Source organism: Haplochromis burtoni, unplaced genomic scaffold (assembly GCF_018398535.1).
Source record: "Haplochromis burtoni strain Fernald_Lab_line unplaced genomic scaffold, NCSU_Asbu1 Contig_132, whole genome shotgun sequence".
NCBI classification, from domain to species: Eukaryota; Metazoa; Chordata; class Actinopteri; order Cichliformes; family Cichlidae; genus Haplochromis; species Haplochromis burtoni.
The window spans coordinates 1241976-1264806 of record NW_024582493.1 but is presented as its reverse complement, the minus strand read 5'-3'; the positions used below and the strand labels follow the sequence as shown (position 1 = coordinate 1264806).

At 40.4% G+C, this 22831-nt stretch overlaps 1 protein-coding gene across 7 annotated transcripts in view; it reads left to right on the top strand.

Moving 5' to 3' along the window:
* bcas3 (BCAS3 microtubule associated cell migration factor) overlaps positions 1 to 22831 on the top strand; it is a 322176-nt gene that overhangs the window by 27940 nt on the left and 271405 nt on the right. For all 7 annotated transcript variants that reach the window (XM_042224209.1, XM_042224204.1, XM_042224203.1 and 4 more), the window contains exons 8-13: positions 10642 to 10749; positions 10835 to 10911; positions 14908 to 14984; positions 15582 to 15665; positions 17785 to 17955; positions 22052 to 22145. In XM_042224209.1, the coding sequence (XP_042080143.1) occupies positions 10642 to 10749; positions 10835 to 10911; positions 14908 to 14984; positions 15582 to 15665; positions 17785 to 17955; positions 22052 to 22145 (611 nt within the window). The remainder of the gene's footprint in view (positions 1 to 10641; positions 10750 to 10834; positions 10912 to 14907; positions 14985 to 15581; positions 15666 to 17784; positions 17956 to 22051; positions 22146 to 22831) is intronic.

The following is a 22831-nucleotide window of genomic DNA, read 5'->3' as shown; positions in this document are numbered from 1 at the left end:
TTGCACTGAAGCACCGCAGCAATTTCCTAATGTTGTAAACCTGCTCAACATCTGGCAATAAACCCTTTCTGATTCTGATTCTGATTAATTAGCCAACAGAAGCACTTAGTTAGGGGCTTGGAAAAAAAAAATCATGGTCTGTTTTAGAAGTGACCTTTTCATGACATTAGCCACATGCCTATTTTTATGGTTACCAAGGCAACATTTTCCTCATCTAATATGATCGGTTGATCACATTAGTCTGCTGTTCAGAGACAACGTGCACAACACACATGACCCTAAGTAGTCACCTTCATAAATATGGCTCCTTTTAACCCTATTTAAGCGATTGACCAGTGTTTCCTGTTGAGATTGGGCAAGCAAATAAGCAATGCTTGCACAATAAATGTGAAAAACAATTGACAAATGGATATAGTTTTCATCTTTAAATGTTGAGGCATCAAACTATGCAAATTATCGGTGCAAGCTGATGTGCTTTGGTTTCAGTTTCTACTACCTAACTCTAATTTCCCATAAGTCATAAGGTGCTGTTTCGTGGTGCAGTGTTACTTTAAAAACAAACCTAAAAAGCTACACAGAGGGTTGGGTGAAGCGTGCCTCCTCCCACCACTCACACTGACAGTAAGTGCCATGCAAAATCCAAAGTAAATGTACAGCAAACACAATTTCATCCTCCTGCACATTTGCATTTAATCTGCTTTAAATCCTTTAGTGAAATATCACAGGTTATTAACTACATGGTTGGAGGCAACAAATTCCACTTAGCCCACACAAACACTTTTGATGGCAAAAGCCCATTGAAGCACTAAGCACTAAGTGTTTCAGTGCATTTTCATGACAGGTTTTGCTCTGTGCACCGGATGTATCCTTTTTCTAAAGTGTATTAAATGGAAATCGTGAAGCATTTGTATAAAACAAGCCACCAGATTAAGGGATTTGGAGAAGTGATGCTTTTTATCCACCATGAGGTTATGGTATTCTTCACTGTCACACCATGACCATGCGCACAAACGTGCTGTCCAATCTTAGCTGGAGGGTGGATGCTGCCGTGAACGTATTTAATTTGTCCTGCATCAAAATTGCGGTAAAGCTGTATCAATTATGTTCAAGATGATCGGAGTATTTAGACACCGTGTCAGCCCAGAGGACAATCCACAGTCCTCCTTGTGCCCTGGCTGGCAAAATTGGCCTTCAATTTGTGGAAAGGAATGTCATGTTCTCCACTGAGAAAACCATTTTGATCAAATTGTTCCCTGACACTTTTGTCATGCTCCTGCGTGGAAATGAGAGTAGCTGTAATCTGTTCTTTCACTTCCCCTTTTTCGTTGCCCCACATGTGGACACACATACGTACTTGTGCAGTGCATAGGCAGAGCTCAGGGGCTCAGGCTTCACTGTGGAACGTTTATTTTGACTTCCATGTCTGCTTTATGTCTGTCGAAAATGTGTTCTGCCTCGCCAGTTTTCCTCCTTCAAATAGGAAGTCAGATTATACTCAGTAGTACTGGAAGTGGTGCATATAAACACAGCCGACAGGCTGAATGATTAGTAATGACTTTTCAAACTTTTACCACAGCTTCATTCTTTAAGCCAGGCCCCTGTGGTCAAAGCAATTAATATTTTATTTTACTAAAGTTTAAACTTTTCCTTTCCTCTAGATTGAAGTATATTGCAATACTATTGTAATTTTCTCCAGATGTTAACTGTTAAGTAACACCCACTGTTGGAGGGCTCGCTATCAGTCTTAGATTAAGGCTTAACTGGGCAAAAATAATTAGATGCCTTTTTATGGCTGTAAGTAATGAAGTTATGAAGTTGGGGAAGTCTCATCTCTACCAATATTTAAAAGAGGTCCAAAAATGACTTTACTTTGAAGCTTCCCTGAGATGTTGGAGGAGACATACTTTCTGATTACATAATCCGATTAGAAGATAACAAAAATTGCATCCATGATAAACATGGGGCTGTAGAGATGGCAATCTCCATCCACCACTTCTGCCCAGGCTTAAATATACTAATAACGACTGAGTGGCATAATCTCTCCAGCATGTCCTTCCCTGCAGCCACCTTCTAGATTACTTTGAAATTTTGTACAGATATTTATGAATCCAATGATTTGGCTATGATTCCCTTTCCTGTACTACTTTTGGTAAGTGGGCATTGCACCAGCCACTATTACATCCCAATTGTGATGCATTTATATGCCTCCAGCAGCTCATTGTCACTCCCTTAACAGGAGTCCTGTGCCTTTATGACTAATAGGGCACACAGGCTTTTCTATTGGTCTATTGATTGCAGAACAACAAAGATTAAAAAGTTAATTATTACTTTTTGAGTTATTGCAATAAATATATTTTACTAAATGCTAGCAAGTAATTTTGTCTTTAGAGCTGATGAAATAGTCATGAAAAGTTTTGCTCTGAAAAATATAAAAGTTGAACACCGGCCTAAGTTGATACGTCACATTTCTTATATAGCTTTAAGATGTCAAAGCAGAAGAAAGAACTGCTGTATGACCAGATGTTTCTTGTGTCAAGTGCTTCCACTTAACATAGACAGAAAATTGGCACATGAGGTTAAAATGGGATCTAATGCAAGCCATGGTTTGGGTAATGAATATTAATACCCACTTCACTGCTGTCAAAGAAAGAATAAGCTGAATTTATTGGGTGCATATACATAAATCCCATGTTGATTTTTCCCCCATTGTTGTGCTTTTAATGTTACACATCTTTGAGTCACAAACTTGTAGGAGTTTTTTTTTTTTTTAAATGTTTTGTAGCTAGTATAGTCAGATTTAATGGGTTTGTTATCTATTTAGCTGCACTTTTCACTCTAATGCAGTATGCTTTAACACATAAACACTAACAATGAGTAAAAGCCTGTACATGAATACACATGGACAAACACAGGGTAGTTTGTTTTCAAAATGCTGGCAATTATTCTTATTATTATGTGAAGTATTAAATAGTGGAGGAAATGTATTTCTGGCAGACATGGAGCTGTGGTTGAACTTTTTACCCTAATTACTTTCCTGCTAATGCCTCCAGCCTGCCGGAATCACTGTGGCTCCCCCAGGCCCCCAGTAGGCTCTGATGTGGCTAGTATTTGTGTGTGGAGAAGGGGAGCTCTGGGTTTCAGCAGAGAGCCAATAAGAGTCATAAGAGAAAACAAATAAGGAGGAGTAGAGAAAAAAACGTTGCACTGCAGTTTTTCTTTTCTTTCCCTTTGATTTCATAAATATAGAATTTTACATAAACTCATCATGGGGACAAATGTCATGGTAATTTGAGAGTTTTAATGATTTCTTTGAACTGTTAGAATTATTGTATGTATTGTTAATTTCTTTAGCTCCATACAGGGTCAAAAGTATACATACAGGCTCAAATATATATACATATACACCCAATAACATTTTGTTAAGTGTCCCTTATCAAGTATGCTTTTGGTAGCCATTGACAATTTTCTGGTGTAATTCTGGCGGGTTATTTGACCACTCTTTTTGCCAGAATTGGTAGAGTTCATTGGACTGGTTGGGAACTGGTTTGGGAACGCCATTCTAGAAGCTTAGTGTTAGCCTGCTTTACCCCTGTAAAGACCAGTTTTGATGTGTTTTTGGAATCATTCTCACGTTGGACCACCCAGTTGTATGGTTTAAGCCATCAAGCTGTTGATTTGAAGTGAAATTAAGGAATTTGGAGGCAGTCCTCTTGCAATGTACCAGTACCACTGGCAAAACAGTATAATGCTACCACCACCATGCTGGACAGTTGGTACTATGTTCTTCTGTTTGAAGCTTCACCTTCACCTTCAAACATACCTCTTGTCATTGTGGCCAGATGGGTCAATCTTTGTCTTCTCTGTAAATAAAATGTCCTTTCCAGGAGGCATTTGGCTTGGTCATATGGGCAGCTGCAATTTTCAGTTGAGCTTTAAGGTGTTGATTTTCGACCAGGGGCTTCTGTCTTGGTCAAGTAAAACTCACTTTGGACTGGAAAGAGAAAAACTACAAAAACGGAAACTGCAAGTTGTAATCATCCATGATCTTGATCACTAACGAGAATAAGCTTTGGCCTTGTCAAATTAAGAGACACTGTGGAACCTTCAGCATGAATAATTAAAAGTTTTAAGTGTATGTATATGTTTGAGCCGGTATGTGTACTTGACCATGTGTGAATGAGAGAAAATCCTAAATAAATTCAAATTGTGTACCCATTTCTTCTTTTTTTTAAAAGTCATATTTAAAGTCATAAACTTCTGACTACAACTGTAAATGGGGTGCGTATGCAGGTGGAGGCTAGTGCAAGTCTTATGCTAGTCCAAGATTTTGGTTGAGATACAATAGGCCAAAAATATTTTATATTGTTTTCCAAATTTTTTGTGAACTAGAACATTCGAGGCTGTTCCTACACCACCACTACTCTCTGAATAGTGGAAAATACAAATTTCTTGTAATTTAAAATAATTTTTTGCACATTTGATAATATCTCGTTTAAATATCTGTACATCAAATAACATGTCTTAGTCGTGCTAGCTTAAAAACATGACATATGAGAGACTAGGAAAAATCAGTGATTGCCCAGTGATTACATAAAATCTTTTCGCATTTGATAATTGATTACAAGTAGTCACCCAAAGGCTGAGTGTACAACACCCTCTGCTTGACCACTTTGGATGACAACACAATTGTGCAGGTCGACTGGTGGCGGGACTGGTTGGTCTCCAACTCCAATACATCTTTGGCATATTTAAATGCATCGTTCATGAAAGCTTGTAATGCAAACAGTAATTTTCTTAATAGAAGCAAACAGCTGGACATTTTTTAAAAGATATCTAAATTAAAATTCATCCAAATTTACCTGTAATTCTTTTCCTTTACAACAATAGCAGTGGAAACTGTAGCTTCTAAGAGAGTTTATTGTCAAGAACACTTTTCTATCCTGCCTAGAATAAACGTCTGAGGAGAGCTCTGAGTACTTGTTCAGTGTTGGCATAAACTGCTGTCTGTTGGCAATGCTGATCCTAAATTTCTGGTTTTAATATTGAAAAGTGAGATTACGATTCCCATTCCTCAGAAGTTTTACAGTCTGCAGTTGGAGCATCAGAGTTCTATCTTTCAGCAGAAGCAGACTCAGCTTCCCAAACCGAGCTTGTATTTGTGTAGCATTTCCACACTATGTAATTGTCGTCTATATTTGGGGAGCTTGTAAAACTTTGCAGCAGTAGGAAATGTGGTGAAGTCCCTTCCTTGTAAATTAATTTATTTGCCTTCTTTTTAATTCCTTCTATGGCTTCCATCTTATGCTTTCTACAGTCACATGAAATCTTGTGGTTTGGATCTCCCGGTTTAAGTTCACATTCATGGAAAGACGTGTGCAGATTGCCTCAAACAGAGGAAAAGTGACAGATGTCAGTATGTTTAATCCAAGAGGAAGTAATGACACAATAATAAGACACGTGCCATCCATAATAGCCCCTAATGACTGTTGTAAACCGTTGTGTATCTAAAATTAAAATGTATGCTTATAAATGTGCAGAGTAGTAGAAGACAAAAATGACCCAAGCAGCCAGCATTTACTGTAAGACCATCTGAAATAGTTATGCATTCAGCAAGTCTGCCCTGTACTTGTTTTATGCCCACAGCAATTTAAATTCAGAAAATTCTGGACCGTCCCAAACTGACCGCAACTCAAGTCTTACAATTTCTATGTGGTTGATCTTCCTAGCCTACAGGTGCTGGTACTGTAGTTTCAATGGTGACACTATTTTTTTCAAAGAAGTTACATTTCTTAAGGACTAAAATGCTATTTTAAATATACAATTTTAGCATCACTAGCGATTGGTTTCCTTTCATAGAAACATTGGTAAATTGGTTGCTGTGCCATTCTTCCCCAGACTAAAAGCCTTGGCGATCATGTTGACATTTTTGGTTTAAAATACCTCAGCGACTTTGCTGTGACATTAAATGTAGATGTTCCCAATGCTCCCCAGAGAACACATACTGTTCGACTGTGTTCATCCCCTAAATTTTCACTCGGTTTCACAAGAAGGACACAGGGTGTCTGAGGCTGGCATACTGATTGGAACATAAAAAGACTAAAGTTTGACACTCAAGTCCTCCAAGATACAAGGTCCTCTTTATGCCATCGTATCCCACAACAGACGAATTTAACAGAAATGTAGTTTCTCTCTCTCTAACCATGTTCTGTTGTCATTTTGCCGTTTTTAAGTTCTGTATCTGACAAGCCCTTTACATTTTCTCCTTAATTTTTGGAGTAGCTTCTTGTCCTGTCACAGGAAGTAAATGAGCCAAGCCTCTTTTCCTCCATCTCCCTCATTTTATATCCTTTCAGACCCAAGGGCCAGTTTGAGTAATAGTAATTGACACATTGATCTAATAGGGCCATCATAATAGGCCTGTTACTGAGCTGGGCAATGGTGCTCGGCGTCACCTTAACATGTGCAAGGACTGACATCCCGCCATGATCCATAATGATAATTGTGATTTAGCCTTGCTTTCAACCTACGCCCCAGTGTCCCCGGCATCAGGAAATCTTATTACATCTGACCCCACATTGCCTCCATTAGAACTAGGTCATTTGTTAAAATACTGCAAAAGCAAAACAATTGAACCCTGTGCCATTTTGATTCTATAACAGTGGGTTATCATTGTCCCTTTGAATCAATTCCAGGGGCCCATTTTTCGGGATAGAGCTTTGAATTGGATTGATCGGACTCTGATAATGCTGAAATCAATGATGCAGCCGCCTGAAAGTAAATTATCGTTGAGCGAAATTTTCGGATTAATCTTAATGCCAGTATTCTTGATTGGTATTGGTCGCTGTACTTGCAGGGCGAGCACCAGTGAAATGTTGACGGAGACATTAACTGTCAGGATGGAAAAATGAAACGGGGATTCTTAGAAACTTTTTCCACGGCACGTCTTCTGTCTTCCTAAAGGGGCAGGAGCCACTGGAGGGACGAACACACTTGGATTAGCTGGGTTAGCATCCAGGCAGAAAAACACAGTCCACACTTAGTCTTGAGACAGTGTTTAAAATCTAGGCTTAGGTTGTGACCCAACTTCTCACTTGGCGCCTTTGCTGTTTAGCTTGGGAAATATACAAAAGAACGTTAGTATGTACCTGTGTGTATAAATGTTTGTGCGTAAGCGTGTGTGGATGTGTAACACATAATGTTCCCTTAGAGTTTCACTCTTGTATCAGTCATCAAGATAGTTGCTGGGTATTGTTGCAGCAGTTATTTCATTTTGCATCTCTGGGTGTGTGTTCCTCCCTTTGTTTGTGTTAAGGAAAAAAAAACGTGCATGTCAGATTTTAGTGCCTCTGATCTTACCTAACACATGTGCATTTGCGAGAGTGTGCGTGCATGTGTGTGTTAGCAGTGAGTGGTGAAGTCGTGTTTGTGTCTGTGCTGTCCAAGCTGATTTTTAAACAGATGTTGACAGAGTGTTCCACAGGATTGTGTTCCTAAAACACCACTTATGAAATAGGAAAACTTTACTTGTTCCATATTTGGGAAATTCTGTTACTGCTACTATCTGCTTCTTATTGCTTCTGCTACTTTTACAGCTATTACTAGTTGTAAAGGATTAAGTGGATTAAGTGAAGCACCGTGGATACTTTCTGGGTGCACTGTATAACATAAAAAGAAGCTAAAGGCTAGACAAGTTTGTGAAAACATCATCTACATTTTTAATCTCTGCAGCACTCCAGCTTGTCATAATGAACAAGTTGTTGAGATTCTTCCATCTTTAACACATCTTCAACAAATATCAGTCTGCAGGATTTTTCAAGTTGAAATGATGGCCCAGTAGTCATGAGACATGTGAAACACTGCACAAATACAGCGAGAGTGTACATAAGAACCATGGAATCCAGGGTGGAAGAAATGAGAGAAGGCTGAAGAGAAGGCTGTTTGGGGTAAAGACAAGTTGGGTGCTCTATCACCAGGTCCATTAAGCACTTCCTGCATTGGAAAACGTGGTATGGATTCAGAGTGCCAAAAGCATTGTGCCAAAAATGCGTCAGCCTTGTTTACTTAACTAAGACTAGAGTGATGAAGGTGTTGCTGCAGAAGAATCTAACAAAAAAATGCTGGATCAGTTCACACATAATAGACTGTTTGCTCAGATTTTGCCTTGATGCGTCTGCTCTGCCGTTCGGTAACAAGGTACGTTGGTCAATCAAATAAAGGGTGGGCATATTCCAAGGGCCTGTGCTTACAGAGACACATTTGATTATACTTGCATTTGATTATTGAATCTTTTTATTGTAACACACCAACATCACTGCAGTTTCTGGGCACCAGTGAAAGATCACAGCAAGGCTCTGAACTATTAACATTATATTTTCTACATCTATTCTAGTCTTGTGAACATTGTTTCCTTACTTTCCATCCAACAAAAAGGATGTTAGGCTCACCTGCAGTTGAACTTGGTGTTAGGATGCTAACATCTAAACTGATGTGGTGGTTGTAGTGAACATTAGGATGTTAGCATTGCTAGTCATTGCGAACATGTTGCATGATTATTGGCTGTAGATTGTGTTGTTGTGATGCATCAATGCTCTCATGTGAGTAAAGGGTTATAACAAATTGAAAGCCCTCGCTGGCTGTGACCCACTGATTCTCATAAACAGGCACTTTAGAGGTATCACACTCGATCCTGTTCCTTATCTGTAAATGGCTTTTTTGGGGTCTCCTGATAATGTCATGTATGTTTTCCATGGTTTGCCTTTGGTATACAGTATTACGCAGTGGGTTTATTTTGTGCAATAGTTTTGAATCAGAGTGACAGACAAAGAAGAAAAGCAATAGTGAAGACTGGCACGGCAGACGGACCTTGACGCAGGAGTCGGTCAGAATAGGGTGTGCTTCTGGAATATTCAACGTGGCTGAGGTCATCTGTCTCTTGTAATGGATGAAGGTCTTTCCATAATGATGTCTTCATTTGAATAATGTCCAGATTTCCCTCGGTGGGAGTTGCTGTAACTTGGTAGTAGATGTCTGCTGTTGAAGCCACTTCCTAATGGTGTCTTCCACTGGCTCTACTCATCAGTAAAGGGATGTTATCGATCATGTCGACTCTCCTTCTTCACCTAACTTTCACAATGTTGATATAATCAGTGCTAGTGTGCAGCTGTTTTTGTGCTTCTCTGTAACATGTTTTTAATTGTTTTGGTTTTTTTACTCCATTCAACAGAATTTGAAGTTTTATATCACACCGTTTCCCTTTATTCTGCCATGAAAGTCATTGTTATATTTTAGAATCACTGCCTTCCATTTGTCCAAAAAGTATCCATGCTGAGACTGATGAGGTATGTATCTACACTTAGTATGCACAAGCAGACTAAATGGACTGTTGAAAGCACTTCGTCCTATGGCTCAAAAAACAAAACTAACACTACAGTTCACCCCTGAATCCTCAGCCAACACGGCACCACAGGCCCTGCCAAGGTTGACAGAGAATGGAAGAGCAGTAGAGGCGTTCCTCGCAGAGACAGAGAGGGGGCACAAGGGACGGGGGGTAGTGGAGGGGAGTCTCTTGATTAAGATTTATGTCTAAATTTTCCTGTTCTAGCAGCCGTTGCCTGCTGTTGGATAAGCTCCCTTACACACCCCTCTTCTTTGCTGTGTTGATAGAAGGGCTTCTAGTAAATGTGTTTCATGACAAAGCATTTCCCCTTTTGCCCTTCATGTTACTCCCCTTTACTCTGGATTCCCAGAAGGTGCAGGGCAGTGGGACGTCGGGAAATCAAATAAATTTTTGTGCTTCAAGTTTGTTTTCATACATTAATGCACGTAATCACAACGATTGTGTGATTGGTCTGTGAGCACTCCCAAAACACGCGTGACCTAAAGCTGACAACAGTGCCCGAATGCCTCCTGAGGAGCTCTGCTAACACGCTGCTCATGCTAAGCCTTCTGTGTAGTAATCCTGCAGCTTTGGATTATATAAGCCACCTATATTGGTTACTTTGAATCATGCATACGTTGCTGGTCTCCCAAAAGTAGATCTGTTTCGACAAGTTCAGTGATAAAGCCTTAAATGAAAAACTGACCACCAAAATCACAAAGTTAAAGTAGAAAACAGGACTTTTCATTCCTGCAGATGTAATTCTGTTAATTACCTGAAAACTCGTGTCTGTTGGAAACCTGTTAAACTGCACACACGCTGGAAGTGACTTCAGGCGAAATAACTATGGGCCATGAGAAGTGGGTGAGACCCATGATTGATGAGCGGATGATGAGACTACCAGTGAGAGAGAAGATTGTTGATTGACATATGACCTCGCTAGAGGGTCACCTAGGCAACCGTGATGAAGGGATGAATGGGACTGAAAGGTGAAAGAAAAGAAACCTACAGTTTTTGAAAAAGCAGTAACTTTCATTGCACAAAGAATATCAGGTGTGTTTTGCTTTTTTTAAGCATGTTATTAGTGTGCTTTACTTTCCACAATTTACAGTTTAGTTACAAATGGAAAAAGTGAAGCGTTTGGGTGAAAGTCTGAAGTCCCAGTGTTTTATCAGTGGTTACTAGATTATCAGTTCATAAAGTTTTCAAACACTTTAAAATTAATGGTGTTTAAAAATGTTGCCCTTTTTTTTTCTTTTCTCCAGGACAAGCCCCCCCTACTGCTGCGCTGACCTGTATTCGCTAAGGACGGGGGAAATGGTTAAATCAATTCAGTTCAAGACGCCTATCTATGACCTCCACTGCAACAAACAGTGAGTTTGGCTAAACAGAATAAGTAAATGCGTTTAAAAAGACTTTTGTCATGTAGTCACATGAATGTTTTTTCCCTTCTCACAGTATCCTTGTTGTGAGCCTGCAAGAGAAGATTGCAGCATTTGACAGCTGCACATTCACCAAGAAGTTCTTTGTTACAAGTAAGAATATTAAACACATGAGTCCTATAATGCTTATTTACTGCTCCAGGGGTAATTGTTCATATCGAACATGGCAAAAGTTTTAAATAATGAAGTTGGAAAAGAGTGGTTGTTCCGTTCTCTGGGTGCTCTGGTTTCTACTGCTGTGTATCAACTCGGCTCTAGCTGTGAGAACAGAGCTCACCTGGGATTGAGGTGAGCCGAGCGGCTGCACTAACCCAACATGAGGCAAATAAGTGTTGCTTTTTTCGACTGTGAATCATGCAAAGCTACTCTCTGAGAACGACAAGAAATGACAAACATTAAAATGCATAGAATACGTCTTCTTTCAATTCTCTCAGCCTGCTACATAATCTGGCAAAAAAAGAGAGGGAGGTTTTAATAGGTTACAGAAATCAATTGCTTTTCACATCAAAAACAAGAATGATTGTTGTCACATGTGGCCTGTCATTATTTTATTGTAGAAATATGTATTTATCAAACACGGGGCCAAACCCCAGCCCTGTACTTTGTGTAGTAGCACAAACAAACAGTGCCAGTCACGTAAAATTCTTTCTTCAAACTTAATCTTTCCAAACATGATCAGCGAGTCTGTCATGCCCGCATCACACAACCCAAACAAATACAAGGCACATCATTGATTATAATACAAGCCACCAAGACCTGCTGGATTGGAATCCTCTTAAGCATCGCATTGTGACTAAACTGCTTTTATCAAGACAAGATGGTGAGACCCTTCATTTGAAGCTCAGCACAGGAAAACTGTTTACGACACAGCTCTCGCATCCTCCCGGCTGTACCTGCCGTCTCTGCTCAGGGAGTCTGTGAAAGAAATGCCAGACTGTATTACAAGGCCATTGCTGTCTACTTAAGTCATTGACTGGAGTAAACTGACCTTACTGGCTGGCTTTAATGTGTCTCCTCTTTGTCTGCCTGCCTTCCCTATCAGCGTCTGGGCAGCAGGAAACCAAACATATTCAATAGTTATTAATCGTTTCTGAATGCAGGGGCCTCCTCTTCATAACATCGTTTGGTCTGTTTTGGCCATAAAAGCAGTAAACAAAGGGTCCTGTGATGTGGGGAGATCTGCTTTGGATGAGCAATTCTACCTCTGCATGTGCTCTTCTTCTCCAGGGATGTGATGGTGGGCATGTCATGTTTTCATGAGCACTTAGTGTTTGTCCCTTGTTTATGTTCTTGCTTTGCATCGAGTGGTATGTGTGCTCCTAGCTGGTGCTTGTTCAGCCCCAGAAACTTTCTTTCCCCTCTGCTCAGTCCTGTTTGCCTTTTGAATGGGACGACTCACAATCGTAGTCCTTAATGTGTTTTTACAAAAAGTGCGTGTGGAAACGTTTGAGGATTCATAAACAAGACGACGACGACTTTTCATATGCCTTTGAAACCAAAAGTTTTCCCTTTCTGATAAAATGTGACTGGAAGCAAGTTTTCGAACTGTGTCCCTCAACGTTAGTCTTTAATTGACTTACTGTTTATCAGTCCTGGAAATTTTAAGTAAAACACACTTGGTCATGTGCTGCTGCCCTGACCTTCACATGTATGTCTTAATAATACTTTTGAGTTCATTGTTTCGTAAATGTTTCCGAGGCATTCAGGCCCAGCCTCAAACGTGATGCTGTCCACACACTGCTCATGAAAGTGTTTGGTGCTGCTATGCAGTCGCAGACGTCTTTTCAAACACAAAGGTTGTCTTTTACAACCTGTGTTTGCATGCCACAGCAAAATTGGCGAGTACTGGTTTTCTTCATGTGTTCTTCTGTTAAAATGATTCCTGTTCTTTTTTTGTCACTTTCAGGAAATTCACATTTTTTTGCTTGTAGCAGGTGAAGTCGCTTTACATTTTGAGAGTAGAGCTTCTGAATTTCCTCTATCGACAGTTTGTATTCAGTGTTCATTAGTTTGTGTTTCTATCTCTGTCACATTCAGCTTTTTCTTCTTCATCATGTGTTTTTTTTTATTTTTATAATTTATTTCCCCGAATCTGGGATTTTTTTTTTACTTGGGTTGAGCTCTTTTGAAATTGCTTGTGCAAAATGTTTACTTTATGTGGGCACGTTAGAGATAATACTTAGATTTAGAGATGGATGTTTGTAGAAGCTTTTCAGCTAATTAGATTTCAGATGAGTCCTTTATTAATTTGAATCATAATAGTGGGATGAAGCAGCCAGCAGTCAAACATTTAGTGTAAAGCCAAAACGATGCAACAGCCATTCAAATATTTTACCTTAAAACCTGTATAAAAAATCCAGGCATGTGCATTATTGACCTCACGCACACTGACCAGGTGTGCTCGTGCACTTTTGGATTGCAAGAAAGTGACTTTTCACTTTCTTGTGAAAAGAGGAGTTTCAATTTTATTTAAACAACACCTGTTCAAAAGCATTTTTTATATTGTAATGTTAAATCTTTGCGGGATTTTTCAAATGTTGTTGTTTTTTTATGCAACAAATAGTTTAGACTGAGCATCTTGTGGCTCACAGAAAGGATTTTGCTGGCTTGGGTGAAAACCTGGCCTGAATGTTCAGGAAGGAAAAAGAACCTTCTAAAAACTGGGAGTATCGGAGAAGAAAGATCAGCCGATCCATCCATCAAGTCTTTTCCCTCTTCTGGTTTAGTCACATGCTCTCCACCCAGGATGTCAGACACTTTCTGTCTTGCTTGGCCTTGGAGGGGCAAAAAAACCTTCTCTGGCATCACCAGCAACCCTTGTGACTCACCTAAAACTCCCACCGACCCTCCTATCGGCTCCTTCCCCAACACAGTACACTAAAGCCTCCACCTCATCTGCTCCCTGAGCAATAAATTATTGTCAGCAAGCCATTTGCCCCACACCTCTGTGCACTTACATCAGCTAAGTGTGTTTGCATGTTTGTGCACGTGTGAGGCAAACACCTACCTTTTTAAAAGATCATCACTGGATCAGCATTTTGCTGCTTTGTGTGTTTGCCATACTGGGAAGGAGAGACTGTCACTGTCTGTGTCTGCTTACATTTAAAGATATTTATGATGAAATCAATAATTTCTTCATTCTGTTTACGGGCACATGGAGGCCTGGTTTTGGTTGATTCTGTCTTGAAGAGCAAACTCCTGTCAGATATGGTATTGGTTAAAACACGTTCCACTTGTGCCAGTGTTTACTTCTACATCGATAAAAAGAGAAAAATATGCGATTTTAGCGTTTGTGAAGAGTTTTATTCGTCATTCAGCACTGGTTACTATTTTAATCTGTGATGACAACACATGTGTGTCATCCTGTTTGTGCGTTTGTATATATCCCCATAAGGGTTATTGTGTTGGTCAATCACCAGAGGAGCCATCTTCAATTTTATTGGGTACCAGTCTCCATTAGGTCATCCTGGGTGTACACACACACACACACACACACACACACACACACACACACACACACACACACACACACACACACACACATATAGACATGTCAGCCTCATCAGACTCCCATTTATTTTCCAAAACAAGAAACTCCCCACAAACACACGGTTTAAGATGGTTTCAGACACTCTCCAGGGAGGACTTCCTGTTTTATGGCAGACTTTCAGTCATGAGGTTACTTACCAAAGTAGCTTAAATAAGAGATTGTCTCAAAAAGGTATAGACTGTCTTAATAATGTCACTTGACCACACTTGTATTGATTAATTTGTGCAAAATCTTCTTACAAGTTGTAAAATTGGACTCAATTCTTCAATCAACATAATCCACACCACTCTAAATATTCTGTTTGACTGTAAGCCTGCTCTTATTGACAGTGAGATGAATCGTAAGTCTTTAAGTGGCAGGGACTGAACTGAAGCACCAGCTGTCTCCATTATTAGAAATTTATTAGTTAAAAAGGTAAATTGACCTGAAAAAAGCAGTAAAAAAGCATGAGTTGGTTTGTCTGCAATCCTGTTTATTTCATATCTGTTTCTGTATGTCTCTGTCCTCACTGTCTTATGGCCGTCATTGTGTCTTTCCAGGCTGCTATCCCTGCCCCGGCCCCAGCCTCAATCCAATAGCTCTGGGAAGCCGTTGGCTAGCCTATGCTGAGAACAAGGTAGTCTGCACATACACACATATTCATCCAGTGCAGAAGTGCCTTATCAGAGAAGCGACATATTTACAATCCAAAAAATGCATTTTATCTATTTTCTGCCTCTTTAATCTGTCTGGATAAACAACTCATTCCAAGAAGAGTCCACTAGAGATGATAACATTTTGAAAATCAGCAGATGTACTGGAGTTTTCTGTTTAATGGGATTGTTAAGTATTTACAAAAACCAGAATGTTCTATTGTGCATCCTGTAATACTTTTAATGTGAAGTAGTGTTTTGGTGCTGGCCCACTCAAGTAATTGACAGATGGGGCTGCTGTTTGTGCCTACGGATTTTCAGAAATGACCAAATCTAGTTTTTCAAGAGTAATACTGGGACGGAGCTATTCCAGTGATATTGTATATGAAATTAATCAGAGCAGGCTGTTTGGTCGTGCAGCCTGTCTTTGACGACAAAACCAATTTCCTCTAAAGAGTGAAGAGGGCAGCCTTTTAAATGCCTGCATCTGGGTTAATTCTCCCAAATTTACCTCTTCGTTCATCTCCCTCGGACGTCCGCTATACGTCTTGTGTTTATTAGTAAATCTACCTTTTTTCCAGTTGATAAGATGTCACCAGTCTCGTGGAGGAGCCTGTGGTGACAATGCACAGTCTTATACCGCCACAGTGATCAACGCTGCCAAAGTAAGTGATGTACAAACACACATTTAACTGTTTTTCTCTACATGTGTTATCGTTCTCTCTCATCGAGATTCTTAGGTTTTCTTCTTCTTCCTCAAAAGTAAATAAATAAAAAATCCTAATAAATAACATCCTAAGTGGCATTCTCTAAAGCACTGTATTCAGGAGAAGTACGCCGAATGTGTCACAGCTTTATTTATATATAGGCGTGAACATAAAAGAAATGCACAGGAGAACATGTCTGGCTATTATTTTTTTAAAGTGTATTTCAGATAAAAAACATTACATTATCTGCTCTCAAAGTCCATACACGCTCAGATTGGCATTCATGAGCTAAAATTTATGGTTCTAGATAGCGAATCAACTGAGACGTTGCTCTGGATTAATTATTAGATAGATGTGAGTTCTTATGAACATGTAACACTACATTCAAAACTATACTCACGTTCTCACAATATGGCTGTAATCAGTCTGAACGTCCTACGGTAAGCTTGACACTCAGATAAAACGGCACAGAAGATGGTATTTCCAGCTCTGCCGGCACCATCTGTAAATGTGCTGACATTGGATCCACCTGTGCCGCCTGGCCGACTGTGGCTAAGCTTATGAGACACTTCATCAACCTGCTGATCTCCTGCTTCCCACTATAATCTGTTTCTCTTCATTGGTCTTGTTTCAGTCAGCATCATGGGGAAGTGGCTCTAAGATGGCTCACTAACAGCCAGCAGCGCTCTCTTTGATACCAGGTGAAATAAAATCCTGGGCCAATAAAGCAACTTGCTAACACGTGCAGACGAACTACCTCCTCATATGGTTCTAGTCTGTTTCTCCACTTGGTCACAGAAGAAGGGCTAATTGATTCCAAAGAGCACGTGGATCTCACAGCTAGTGCGAAGATGACTCATTAGTGGGGTAACAAGGCTATACATCAAAAAGACAACTGTCTTTCTAACAGATTAGCAGCATGGTGATGGGTTGACAATTGCAGGGGGTATTGATATGCAGACAGGCAGTCTGCTTGCCCGCCCTCTCCTCGTTTAGGACCATATATCTCAATATGGATGACAAGGTATCTCCCTTTGGCTTGTGGCGCGACACGCTGGCTCTTAGTGCTGACATCCAGAGACATGGGAACAGAAAAGGAGGAGGGCGGGGGCAGCATTAAAGTATAATGGCTTTTGTTTATAAAAAAGACAGAAAAGAGAGAGAAGGCAGTGGCGCTGACCGACTGGCTGTTCTGAATTTTCTGTCTTACAGGGAATTTATGTAGCACAAAAGTCCTGTTGCCTGTCATTCCTGGGTGTATAATTAAGAAAGACCGTTCACATAAAGATGAGGCTGTATCGTGTTTAGATAGTAACATCAGCTCTGCGTGCGTAAGTGTTGTGAGCCCTGAGGCATGATCTTCCTCCAAACCCCCCCTGCGTGCTAGGAAATCAATAACTCCTGTTTGGACTACTAAGAACTCCACAACTGCAGTGATTAGAAAACACATTAGTGTTGATCAATTAGGAGCCAAACGCCTCACTTAATAATTGATGGCTTTTCTTGCATTTTACACACTCACACACACCCCAGTGCATGCACGTAGCATTCACTGTTAGTGTGTCTGGTCAAGTGGCAAAGAGAGACAGCGGGTGATCCCCAGACCCAACATATGCAAGGCGCCACACTGTATTGACAGGGCCGCCTAGTCTGAATGCCTGATTAGGCTCTCCGGGGCCCCTTTGGTGCTTACACACACACAAACACACAGTCACGCACACTGGACTCCATTAGAGTAAGACAGTGTAGTAGGTGAGATAGACTCCACTTAAGCAGCACTATCCATTTCCCTCAATCGAGCCACAGAGGTGTGTTTGAGGCAGACACCCTGGCTGGGCCTTAAGCGGACACAGAGGAGCCTCCCGCGCACGCACGTGTCTTCTATGGCTACAGTCAAGTCATCAGCACTGCGAGCCATCAGCCGGCATCAAGTGAACATGCTGTATACATGCACCCATGCACAGAAGCACGTATGCGCACTGCAACCCAAACCAAAGATATCACATAGATGTATAATATATTGCTTGGGAATATATAACATCAGGTGTGTATTATATTTTTTTCCTTTCTTCCTCAGACTTTAAAAACAGGTCTGACGATGGTCGGTAAAGTTGTGACCCAGCTAGCAGGCACCATACCGGCAAGCACTCCAGACGAGGAGGGCACATCTCACAGTGCAAGCCGTCGCAGCCCACACAACCCCGGTGTGGTCACCATTATTGACACACACAGTGTTGGAGAAGGACAGGTCAGTTCAGTTGTTTGCTGCTTGAAATGATTTTAAAATACTGCATTTTATTAGTATTAACTGTGATGCTTTTTTTAGTTGGTATTGACCTCAAATCGAAGGAGATATCTCATTGCGGCAGTTGCATTTAAACTACAAGCCTTGCGTGTCTTGTAGTTTAATTAAACACTCGTGCGGAGAGAGTCGAGTGGATGCGGAGTGTAAAGGTAAACTCTTATACTGCTTTGACATTCAATCATTTGCTCATCTGTAGTTGGGTTTCTATGGTAAATGGTTGGTACCCCTTTAAACCGGTGCTTCACAAACCAATCAGTGATACCATCTTTTATATACAGTCTATGATGCTTTGCCATTGTGTTCATCCGAGGAATTGAGTTGCAGGATAATGTCCCCTATTAATTTGCTGAAGGGTTTCCAGTACACAAAGACAAAACTGACCATTACAGTCTTACAACATCCATTAAAGTGAGCACCTCCTGCATTCACTGAGGAATGGCATCTTAAAAAAAGAAAATGGGGCCATGCACATTATTACTGTGGTAAGCAATAAACAATGCAACACTAGCAACAGCAGAATTCTTAATATGTCTTGTTTTCCGTCTGTGGAATAAATGAGCAGGCAAGGAATTCAAGCTAAAGACTCCTTCAGTAGATCACAGAGTACAAACATTATATCAATAATATGCTGTTGGCCTCAACCAATCAAACACCTCTGCTATGACTTACTGGGCAAAAAGATTAAATGGAAGAACGATGTTCATCTCTGCAGTTTCACACACTGTTGCAGTTCATGCCAAGCAGCTGTGGAGCGAAAAACACCCTGTTAAAACATTTATGTTGGTTTTCCTCTCATTTGTCACCAGCTTGTATATTAGGTTGGTCACAAGTTAACAACACTAGATTCAGTGGATGGACCAACATAAAGTCATTCCTGCTTCGTTTTGTCTTACTGTTTGCTGTTTGCAAAGTATTCTTTAAATAAGTTTCATTGTGATTTTATATATATATATATATATATGTATGTATGTATGTATGTATGTATGTATGTATGTATGTATGTATATATATATATATATATATGTATGTATGTATGTATGTATGTATGTATGTATGTATGTATGTATATATATATATATATATATATATATAAAACTGGGTTCACTGTTACCACCTGACAGCCTTGTTTAAGTGACTTTTATAGAAAGTTACTGCTTAGACACACACAGCAAATGGGCTTTTTGCTTCCTTGGTCTCATCATGTATGTCCCAGGTAAATAAAACTTTGCCTCTGTGGCTTGGCAAGAAGCAGGCTTGGTGGCTTGGACTCACTCAGTCTCTTTTACCTGGCACGACTAACCTAAAGGTGTGAGTTAGATATGCTGCATATTTTAACAACTGAGCTTTTAGCCAGAGTTCTGTCTGTTTTGGCCGTGCTGGTGACAGAGACACTTTGTAAACATGCAGCTGCAACCTGACATGAAGCTCGAGGCTGACTCAATGCACCACATGCTAAATCAGGTCCTGGATTTAAGACTGTAGGAAATTCATTTTCCGGACGTATTTTTTGGAGTAATTTTTTTTAATATATATATAATTTTTACACTTTGTAGAGGAGATGCTTGGAGAGGCTGTTGCTGTTTATTTTATTGTAACAAGAAAGTTGTTGTTATTCACTTTAGCTGTCAGTGGTTTACAATTTTGTGGCGTAATGCAGCAAAAAGGCATTATTAGTGTTACAGATGGTCTTCAGGTTATTGTGCCCTGTTTAGAGAAGTAATACATTAATATTTTTGGGGATATTTTTTTAATCCCATTGTAGCTTTGATGCATTTGTTAAGGCAATTAAAATTAAGCTAAATTAATAAATTTAGTAAGTTAAAAAATTATACATTAAATATAAATATTAAGTAATAAAAATGCACAACAAACCAAATAACATAATTTTAAATTGCTAAAATAAATTTTTATTGTTCACTGATATTTCAAAGCATGAATTATGGTTGATGTAACACCGAGCACGACTCTACTCAACCTGTAAAGTTGTATACAATGATGTATTTGCAATAATAAATAAATAAATAGAAAAGTATATTGGTAAATGTTTGGTGCATGTAATTATTTTGCAGTGCAATTTGAAAACAACTTCCAACCAACAACAAAGGTCACCAGGAGTTATCATAATAAACAGTCTAATAAAAATGAAAGGAAGCCGCTAAAAAATCAGAACGTGTCCCCCCAAAAATAGTGTCATTCCATAAATGACTAAGGTAAGTTTGCATCTATTATCCTGACTCTGGGTCTGACTAGCTTAGGTGTGTGTTATAGTAAGAATGAAAATATGCTGCACTAACCTCGTTTACAGATTGACCAGTTGGCTTCCTCTTAATTGCAAAAGAAATGCTAAAAGCTTTTATCCCCGAATTTTCCTCAGCCTCTCCAAACTGTGATTAATCACACTGCAGGAGCTGTCACATTTTTAATGAGGTGTGTTTTCGTACGTAGTACAGTTTGTCAGTGATGTTATCACCACACACATTCTGCCTTCTCCTTTCCTCGGCGACTGTAACCGCCCTGTAACCAGCCCGTAGTCTTATAAGTTGGATCTAAGCCTTCAGAAGTGGGTCTGCACTCTGTCACCAGGCGACACACTGTAACCATACACTGGCCGTAAACACTGATGAGGCCAGGCAAGGAGGGAGGGGTGCACTCAGAGTGTAGGAGAAATGGAGGTTGAAGGGAATAGTGGGGTGGGGACAGTCGAGAGTGTATTAAGACGGAGGTTGGAGGTGTAAATTCTGGAGAGATGAGAGAAGTCAGGAATATGATTGAGGTGAGTTCCTGTGTCGTTGTGGGGATCCAAGACATTCCCATCGCTTCCAGTTGGATGAGGTTGGAGCTACATTGTATCACTGCTCCTTATTTGGAACAGCAGTCTCAACACACACACACACACACACACACACACACACACACACACACACACACACACACACACACACACACACACACTCCCCTGTGTAACAGGGGCTCGGTTCTCTGGAGGACACTCTTGTTTCAAAGGGCTCCAGCAGGATTCCCTAACAGAACAACATTGTCTGCTTGCACTGTAATAAAAGTGATCTGCTTCATGTCACCAGCCTCTTTCTGTTCATGCTGTTCTCCCGCCTTTTCCCCTTTTCCCCCCCTGGATCCTTAAGATCTTGCTTGGAGTGTGAGACAAAATCCTTTTAGTTTTTAGAGGCTATCTTGTTTGGACTAGCTTAGATTTTAAATGTTTGGCCAGCTTTCCTGACATCCGTAGTGCAACACCGGGGCCACATTTAACTCTTTTAAACAAGAGTGTGTGTTCTCAAACACCGGTACTTCTGCACAAAGTGGCCTCATGTCTGGGCTTATGTCTAATCTCTCTGTGTGACTAAAGGAGTTTTCTGCCAGCTCCTGGTCTCAGCACAGCCTGTGTTAGATTTGTCCCAGTCTTGACAGCAGACTTTGTATGGAGATTTAGGAGCAGCCTCTAGTTGTACAAAATAACTTACAATTTCATTTTTGTTGGCAAGTTGCACAAGGGGAAAGCCAGTTCTGCATTTGATGGCAGTTTGTGCCTGTTTACGGGAAGACCCTGTGTCATGGGGTATTGTCAAAGCCACATGTGAAAAGCCACATCATTGCCAAAGTAAATTTGTCCATATTCTTGTCTCTGTTGTTAGGCCATATCCTGTCCACACTGGTCTCAGTACAGCATCTTTGTAAAGCGCTAGCACTAATGAAATACAGCTCCAATTATGATGATTCATATTTTCTTTGACCAGAAGAAGTGGGTTTTTCAACAAAGTGCTTACTTGTCTTATTTCAGGTAACATGCTTATTATATTCTGTCCACAAGAGGGCAATGGCACACTCGGAAAGGAGTTAAACTTCCAGCTGTTTCACAGCAGGGTGATGTCAAAAAAACAGTGCTTAGTGTGGTGACAATATCACACCAAACCAAAATGTGGAGAGAAATCCTTGAGCAGGGGAAAGTCCCTCTCTGGGTTTAATGTTCTCATTGTTAGAAAATGATTTGGATTTTGTTTGTGTGTGTGTTCATACGATCCAGGTCTTGGTGAGTGAGGACTCGGACGGTGAAGGAGTGGTGGCTCACTTCCCAGCTCACGACAAACCTATATCCTGCATGCAATTCAACCCCAGTGGTAATGCACACACGCACACGCTCGTTTTCATGTCTTCGTGAGGACATCTCATTGACATAATGCTTTCCGTAGCCGCTTACCCTAACCATCAAAAATGAATGCCTAACCCTGACCCTCAGCCTAAACCTAACCATAACCCAATTGTAACCCTGACACTAAAACCACATTTTGACCCTCAAAAATGCCTTCAAACTCGTGGGGACGTCCCCGCAGGTATAGCAGCGTGCCAATTTTCTGTCCTCACAAAGATATGTAAACATGTGCACACACACACACTCGTAACTGTTGAAGAAGAAGACTGAACACTCAGTGACCAGAACACTAAAAACAGCACAGCAGTTACACGTCCATTCAAGTGTACGGTAACATATTGTTTGTTTGGCTCACATGTGGCGGCTTCGTCTTGTTTCTTTGGTTGGGCTGGATGTCACCATCCAAGCCAAATTCCAAGTGTGTGTATTCCACTTAAACAAGTGTTTGGCCTGTGTTTCCCCAGCCTCAACAAAGGAAGCACATGTAGATCAGACATTGTATCCCATACGGTAAATGTGTTAGTTACAGTGGGGCAAAAAAGTATTTAGTCAGCCACCGATTGTGCAAGTTCCCCCACCTAAAATGATGACAGAGGTCAATAATTTGCACCAGAGGTACACTTCAACTGTGAGAGACAGAATGTGAAAAAAAAA